The 8,380-nt window shown below is 45.3% G+C and overlaps 1 protein-coding gene across 1 annotated transcript; it reads left to right on the forward strand.

Annotated features, from left to right (window-relative positions):
* Positions 1 to 1,676: 1,676 nt before the first annotated feature.
* lbx2 (ladybird homeobox 2) lies at positions 1,677 to 6,497 on the forward strand. The gene is made up of 2 exons (XM_070861092.1): positions 1,677 to 2,520; positions 5,645 to 6,497. Exons 1-2 carry the CDS (start codon positions 2,187 to 2,189, stop codon positions 6,112 to 6,114), a joined length of 804 nt encoding a protein of 267 aa, XP_070717193.1. The 5' UTR covers positions 1,677 to 2,186; the 3' UTR covers positions 6,115 to 6,497.
* Positions 6,498 to 8,380: the final 1,883 nt, after the last annotated feature.

The following is an 8,380-nucleotide window of genomic DNA, read 5'->3' on the forward strand; positions in this document are numbered from 1 at the left end:
ACCCCCCTCCCCACCTACATAACCCCCTCCCCACCCACCCACATAACCCCCTCACCACCCACCTAAACCCCCTCCCCACCAACCCAACCCCCTCCCAACCTCCCCACCCACCTAAACCCCCTCCCCACCCACCTAACCCCCTCCCCACCCACCCACCTAATCCCCTCCCCACCCACCTAAACCCCCTCCCCACCCACCCACCCACCTAAACCCCCTCCCCACCCACCCATCTAAACCCCCTCCCCACCCACCCATCTAACCCCTTCCCCACCCACCTAACCCCCTCCCCGCCCACCTAAACCCGCCTCCCCACCCACCTAACCCCCTCCCCACCCACCTAACCCCGCCTCCCCACCCACCAACTTCTCTCCCCTCCCACCAACCTAACCCCTTCTCCCCATCACTCCTCCTCCCAACCTACAAACTTAAACCCCTCCCCACCCACCCTCTCCACCCACCTAACCCCCTCTCCCCACCAACCTACCCCCACTCTCCACCCACCCCTCCCACTCTTCCCCACCCACAAGCCTACCTCCCGCCCCAACACGCCCCCTCCTCACCCACCAATTTCCCCCTCCTCACTCACCCCTCCCCACCCTTCCCCACCCACCAACCTCTGCCCCTCTCACCATCCCTATCCCCACCCACTTAACCCCTCTCCCCACCCACCCTACCCCCTGCCCACACCCCCCTTCATAACCCCCTGCCCCACCCTCTCTCCCCACCCATCTACCTACCCTCCTCTCCCCACCCACCAAACTCCCCCACCTCACCCACCCCTCCTCACCACCCCTTTCCCATCCACCCTGTCTCCACCAAGCTAACCCCCTCTCTGCACCTGCCCCCATTCCCCACCCTTCCCCACCCACGAACCTAACCGCCTCTCCCCAACCCCCACCCCACCCGTCCTCACCCACAAAACTAACCCCCTCTCCCCACACCCTCCCTCCCCACCCACCAACCTAAGCCCCTCCCCACCTTCGCCACCCCCTTTCCCCACCCCTCTTCCCTACCCACCTACATCACTCCACATTCCCTCCCCATACACCTAACCCCTCTCCCCATCACGCTCCCTATCCACTTACACCGTCTCCCCACCCACCCACCTCCCATCCACCACTCCACTCCCCCCCACCCACACACCATCCCCTCCCCCACTCTCCCCCACCCATCCACCTCCCCTCCCCACCTCCTGTATCCCCACCCACCTCCCCTCCCCCCCACTCTCCCCCACCCACCCACCTCCCCTCCCCTACCTCCACTCTCCCCCGCCTCTCCCCACCCACCTCCCTAACTCCCCACCCACCTCCCTAACTCCCCTCTCCCCGCCCACCTGCCCTCCCCTCTCCCCACCCACTCATCTCCCCTCTCCTCCCGCATTCACACGCCTCCACTCTCCTTATCCACCCACCTCCCCACCCACCCTCTTTCCACAACCCCCTCCCTCTCCCCCTAGCCCCACCCTCCAACACGGTAAACAGGAGAGGGAGGGAATCAACTTCTATTACAGACACCAAAAAATACACACACACACACACACACACACAGAAGCAACCTAATAGCAGCAGGCAGGAGGGGGGTGATAGAGAGAGCAAAAGTTTGCGAGCATTGCCATTAACTCCTCCCATTGGTGTCCTCCATTAATTAATCTAACTGGACCCCTTTAAGACGCCTTCCGCTGGCCAATAGCTCGGTGTGCGCTTTCTGATAATTGATCTCCCTCCAATCAAAGATAACGAGTTAGCGGCCGCTTTCCCTCTCTAACTTGGCGTATTTGGTTCTTTTTGTTGTTAAAGAGGGGCGGTCGGACGGGCGGGGGGAGAGAGGGAGAGCTGTGTGTGTGTGTGTGTTTCCCCCTCCCCGTGTGGGATTGACTCGATTACAGAAGGAAAGAGAGAGAGAGAGAGGGAGAAGGAGGCAGTTTGGTAAATAGAAGCTTGAGGTCGTTATTATTTCAGGACTGGAATAAAAAAAACTGCTGGCTCCAATGTTCCGGGTCAATTCAGATCTAGTAAACTTCGCAAAGATTTCAGACTCGTCCCCGTCTTAAATCGCCTCCAACCACCATCAGAAGAGGAAACCCCCCAAGCCAAGCTGTTACCGTTGGTGGGGGGGGAAGAGAATTACAGGGGGAGGCTTTTCTTTAAAAAATAAAAAATTGAAGCGACAAATTTTCCCCCCCTAGAATGACGTCGGGGGTAAATATGAAATCCAATCCGGCTTCGCAGCCCAGGATCGAAGAGAGGAGACGGCGCAGCCCCCTGGATCATTTCCCACCCCCGGCCAACTCCAACAAGCCCCTCACCCCTTTCAGCATCGAGGATATTCTCAACAAGCCCTCGGTGAAAAAAAACTCCCATCTGTGCTCGTCCAGCCGCCCGGGTCCGACCGAGAAAGGATCCGGCCCCGGCGTTGCGAGGAACGGTCTACCTTCTCAAACCTCGCCTCTCTGCGCTCTGGAAGAACTCGCCAGCAAAACTTTTAAGGGTCTGGAACTGAGTGTGATACAAGCGGCCGAAGGTATTTGAACAACCACTTTTATTTATTTTTGTAACTGTTCACACAAATTCTAATCTATTCGGGAAAAATAGTTAAAAAAAATGTAAGTTAAGTTTTCACTAAATTGATGTCACTAAAAAAACTGCCTGGGATTTAGACAAATGTGCCTGATTGCCCGCATTTACCATTTAAAACAAAGCATTTCTCATAATATTCCTGAGTGTGTGTGTTTTAAATTTAATATCAGAGAGCTATATCATAAGCACATCTCCAATTGTAAATTACTCTGTATCAAGATACTGGCTAAAATGGGTAGATTATTCCGTAAAAATCCTATTTAAGTGGGCATTTTTATTTCGTTTTTTGTATTTTCCACGGAGAATCAATTAAATGTATTTGTTCCTAATCCGTAACGATTGTCTCATTTTAACCAGAATTTATTCTGCAACAAAATCATTGTTTGTTTTTTTTTTAAACTTCTAAAAAGTGGTTCAATGCTCGTTACAATTACTCTCCACAAAATGGGATTAAATTGATTTTATATTAATAATTTGATATTTAATGGGGTTTCTCGTTCTACCGAATCATACCGGTTGTTTTTAAATATATATATAACTGTTTTGTCTGTATGGGCATTGTAATTAACATTTAGTTATGGTTTAGTCTGGAAGGTGTTTGAACACCTTAAGTGTCGAACGCAAACACACCCCAGTCCCTGTCACCATCTAGCTTTCTCAAACCATTGCGACTTAATCATATCTTAAAAACAATATTTTCATAGTAAGCTCCGCTTGGAATATATATATATATATATATATATATTATTTGAAGGGCTGAAATTCGGATCAAAAAGAATAATTTCTCTCTTATTCAAACTCTCGTGTTGGAAATACATTTTAGGAACAGATTTTTGGTGGAAATCACGTTTAGTGCAATCATCTCTAACATGGTATTTAAAAATAAAGCAAGACTATCAATTAGGGAGTCTTAAATAACGCAAACTGAACACGCGTGTATAATGGAGAAATATACATAAATTATAGCTAATATTTTTTTAAGTTTTATACCCCATGACTGCAGTTGATATCAAACATATGTGCGGGGAGGCGCCTGTGTTTCCATCGAGTAGAGGGAAACAATATCTGATGTTTTTTGGCAAATGTGAGTTTTGAATAATGGTCGAGGGCCTTTCTTACCTTCTTTCAATAAATGTTATTGTAAGAAGTTTACTTAAAAAAGGCATCCCCCCCGGGCTGCTGAATATATTCAGTCACAATAGCCCCGTTTGTGAAAACAACTGCAGCAAAATGTACTTAAACTCACGCAGGGAAACTTGTTTATGAGATGGGGTTGGGAAGGGAGGTGGAAGAAATTGTCACCTCGGTCTGTGTGTGTGTGTGTGTGTGTGTGTATCCATTTATACATGTAAGTGGGGGCTAATTGAGCTAAGCACCCGCGGTAGCTGTAACAGGAGAAATATAACCTCGCGCTCGATTCTGGGAGCAGAGAGATGTATTAGTCACACAGCTACACATTCATAAAAAACAAAAAACAACATTTTTTTTATTCCGTTAACAGTTTCATCGATCCCCTTATGTCACAGAGGGAAATACATTTAAACGATACCCCGAATTTCAGGGACACCTTCCCATGCAGTGGAATTGACACAATTAAAGCGTGTGTGTGTGTAACTATAAGCTTTTAAATGTTGCATGATGTGCACATTTATGGCGCTTGTACTGAGATGTGTAATTATTGCCTGTCTTCAGGTGCTGTATAATGGTGTTTACATAGCTATGTAATTAATATACACTTTAGCATGCGGTGTCATGCACTCTAGTCTGTAAATGCATCATCTATGCACCTTTACATGCGCTGTAATAAGGACAACATATATATATATATGTTTGCATAAATCTATAATCCATATATACTTTTTCACAATCTATACATATGGATAGAGTGTGAACGCAGGTGTGTAATATGCACAATTTACAGTGTATGTACAAGATTTTACACTTTACACCCTATGCAATGACATTATTGATTCTGTATGGATAGGGATATGTAATCCATTGCATCCTATACAGTAGACACGCATTCACTAGAGTGTGTACATAGATGCAATATTCTATTATAATCTGTGCCTCGATTGATCTATCTGTATATAAACACACACACATACATAGTTTTACAGTGTCTACATATACAAAAAATGGAAATTCGCTGCCTTGACATGTATCCCTAACAAGCTTTCATATTTAAGCTCTCAATTTTTTAAAAACAGCCTCGCTATTGCCCGCAGACGATTTCATCTGACGCGATGTTAGCAATTATTTCGTTCGGGCTGTTACAGTTTTTAAAAAAACTGATCAGGAAGGAGCAAAAACAGATTAGAGAAGGAGAGGCATTGCGAAAGTGTGTTTAATGTAATATTGACCCCGTTATATATATTTTCTAGCTCGCTGTTAGACAACCTTGTCTGTGTATATAAATATATGTGTGCCTAGATATTCATATGGATGTGTGTATATGCATATGGGTATGGTACATACTCGCGCATGGTAGCATAGTGTTGTAGACTGTTTATATTACTGGATTAATAATCCAGAGGCCTGGACTATTAATTCGGAGACATGAGTTCAAATACCCCCACAGCTGTGGACTTTAAATGCAGTTAATTAAATAAATCTGGAATTTAAAAAAAGCTGGTGTCTATGAAACTCGTATCAAATTAAAAAAAACTGAATCACTAATGTCCTTTTTAAGAGAAGCAAACTATCCTTACCAGGTCTGGTCTGTATGTGACCCTAGACCCACAGCAATGTGGTTGACTCTTAACCTGCCCTCTGAAATGGCCTAGCAAGACATTCAGTTGTCGCAAAAAAAAACTGCTACCAAAGATTATACCACACGGACTGCAGCGGTTCAGGAAGGCGGCTCACCACCACCTTCTCAAGGGGCAATTGGGGATGGGCAATAAATGCTGGCCTTAATTAACAGCAGCATCCCAGGAATGAATAAAAATCTGTTTGTATGTGTATGTGTGTGGAGGAGGGGGGGGGGGGGCATATTTATAGTCTGTGTATCTATTGTTTGCAATCACAAAACATTGTATTATATCTCTGCCGCTTTTATTTCCAAGGTCGAGATCATGTAACGACGTTTGGCCAAAGACAAACCTCGAAAAAGCGACGGAAGTCCCGCACCGCCTTCACCAACCATCAGATTTACGAACTGGAAAAGCGGTTCCTCTACCAGAAATACCTGTCCCCGGCCGACCGCGACCAGATCGCCCAGCAGTTGGGCCTGACCAACGCCCAGGTGATAACGTGGTTCCAGAACCGGCGCGCCAAGCTCAAGCGCGACCTGGAGGAGATGAAGGCCGACGTGGAGTCCCTCAAGAAGCTGCCCCCTCAGCAGCTGGAGAAACTGGTGCACATGGAAGAATTCCCGGAGGACGCCGCCGGCTCCAAGGGCGACCCCTCAGACCTTTCCCCCAAACTCTCCCCGGCCTTGGGACTCGAGCCCTTCCCCAACTCGCCCCAGTGTTCCTCCAGAGATCAGACTACTGACGAATTCTCTGAAGACGAGGAAATAGAAGTAGACGATTGAATGAGGTCGAACAGATATATATATTTAAAATATATATTATATATATATATATAAAAGCGTGAGAAATTGGGTTAAACAACACAGGGAACAAACTGAAAATCAATAGGAGGAAGAAACAAATGGAATTAAGTGCATCATTTATAAACTTCTTTAAAAAAAAACAACAAATATCCTTTCTAAAACTTTTTAAACGTTGGAATCTCTGCACGTTCTTGAATCTCAAAAGGAACAGGTAGATATGGAGACAGGGAGAAGCGGACAATTCCTTCCGCGTCTTGTGTGTGAGGACCTCTTATCGGTGTTATTTGTGTTGGGGAAAATGAGTGCAATTCTTTACATATATTGTCTGTATTTTTTTCCTGTTTTTTTTTTATTTGACCGAATCAGTAACAGATCTCCCACTAAACCCCGAATAAGCTGCTATATCAGCCCGGACTGCCCCCGCAGACAATGTCTTGCTGTTCATAACCTTTTTATATATATATATATATATAGATATATATGTACATATATATATAAAATATTCTAAAGCCAAGGGATTCATACACGCGTTTAACTTATCTTCGAGAATGGTCGCAGAAGTAAAACTCATCTTTTATTCTTTTCTCTTGTTTTTTTCCCATTTATATATATAAAAAAATAATAATTTGTGTTGCAAAAAAAAATGTCGTGTAAACTTTTCCAAAAAAACAAATAGCTGCTTTAAAAAGGTCCAGTTGCAGCAATTTTTAAAATGACAGAGCCGAATCGAGCAAATCACTTAAATTATTGAAGCATTATTAAACTGACAAAGGGAGGTGGATCGGCGGGATCGTATGGCTGTGTGTATATATTTTGAATAAAGACAGAAGAGCCGAATTATAGTAAGCAATGTTGCTTTCTCGTTTTTTTTTAAATATAAAGAAAAAAAAATTATAATCTATGTATTCGTCAGCTCTCGGTTCAAGGTCCATTCTGAATTTGAACAGGTTGATATTTAGTGCCTATACTGGAGGTAGTTCCCTTCAGATGGCTCGTTTGACAAGTGACCGAGTTGTACGTTTTAAGGTCCCGCGTCCATACTGGGCAAAGAATCGTGGCCGGCGTTACTTTTTTAAAATTTATTTTTAAGAATTGCCCTGCTGGTTACTAATCTCGGGGCTGTTCCTGCAATCTTGTTGTGCATTTACACCATAACTGTGGTCGGTGGCGGGTGTGGGATCTCTCTCCCGCACTGCCGGTTGTAGGTGCACTGTAACCGCAGCCTAAATCTAGGCTCACCCCACCCCACCCTTGACACTAGAGGGGCGCTGAGTGAGGCTCCCTGACAGAATGGAGCCCCCACCCACTCCCCTACCCAATCACTTCATGCCTCGATCGATGTTCGGCTTGTAATTCGAGTTTTAGCGCAGGAGGGGTGGAGGTTCGAACCGCCTTTGCCCCCACCAATATACCCTGACTTTGTGCAGAATGGGCTGTGGCGTTTGTCCCTGTTGATCCGCTGCACTTCACAATCATTCACAACAGGTGACACAATTCAAAAGGTTTCACAGACAGACGGTGGGACACGATATAAACTCAACTCTCTGCTCTGCAACTCTTGTTAATTTACCTATTCTACAATTAAGAGTCGTGCAGCGTAGAAGGAGGCCATTCGGCCCACCGTGCATGTGCCTGCTCTTTGAAAGAGCTGTTCAATTGGATCCCCCTTTCCCCTCCTAATTATTTTCCCTCTTCAAGCATTTATCCCATTTCCCCTTTTGAAAGTTATTATTCAATCTGCTTCTAGCGCCCTTTCAGTAGTGCGTTCCACATCACAATAACTCACTGTGTACAAACTAAAATCTCCCCTCCAGTTCATTTGCCAATTTCACAATAAATTCCTATTACATAATTTCAACATAGCACTAATTAAACTAGGGCTGGGCAATGAATGGTGGCCTCGACCAGCGACGCCCCGATAATGAATATATATATACATATATTATTAAGTATCATTATACAAGCCGCCTTCTCCCAAATAGACGCATCACCCAAATCACCCTGTACCGAACTACCCGTGTCAGCACCTAAAGCCTGCCGGCGTGTACTTTCCCGAACAGACAAACTAATTAATATTTATCTGAGGAAAGCGACCGTATAATCGATTAATTTATTATTTACAGAGGGGAGGAAAATCGAGCTGGTGCAAGAAATGACATGTGTTTTGTGTATTTTACAAGGGAGAAAGAGGAACCATTGTAAACAATTAGCAGCGCGCAGTTTGAAATCCCGTTCTGCTACATTA

The sequence above is a fragment of the Pristiophorus japonicus genome, chromosome 2 (genome assembly GCF_044704955.1).
Source record: "Pristiophorus japonicus isolate sPriJap1 chromosome 2, sPriJap1.hap1, whole genome shotgun sequence".
NCBI classification, from domain to species: Eukaryota; Metazoa; Chordata; class Chondrichthyes; family Pristiophoridae; genus Pristiophorus; species Pristiophorus japonicus.

What these genes read in the sequence shown, in the direction of transcription:
- lbx2 (XM_070861092.1), top strand. Translation starts at nt 2,187, where the DNA reads ATGACGTCGGGGGTAAATATGAAATCCAATCCGGCTTCGCAGCCCAGG. An exon ending in TGTGATACAAGCGGCCGAAG is followed by an intron (nt 2,521 to 5,644) that starts GTATTTGAACAA and finishes TTTATTTCCAAG; the next exon opens with GTCGAGATCATGTAACGACG.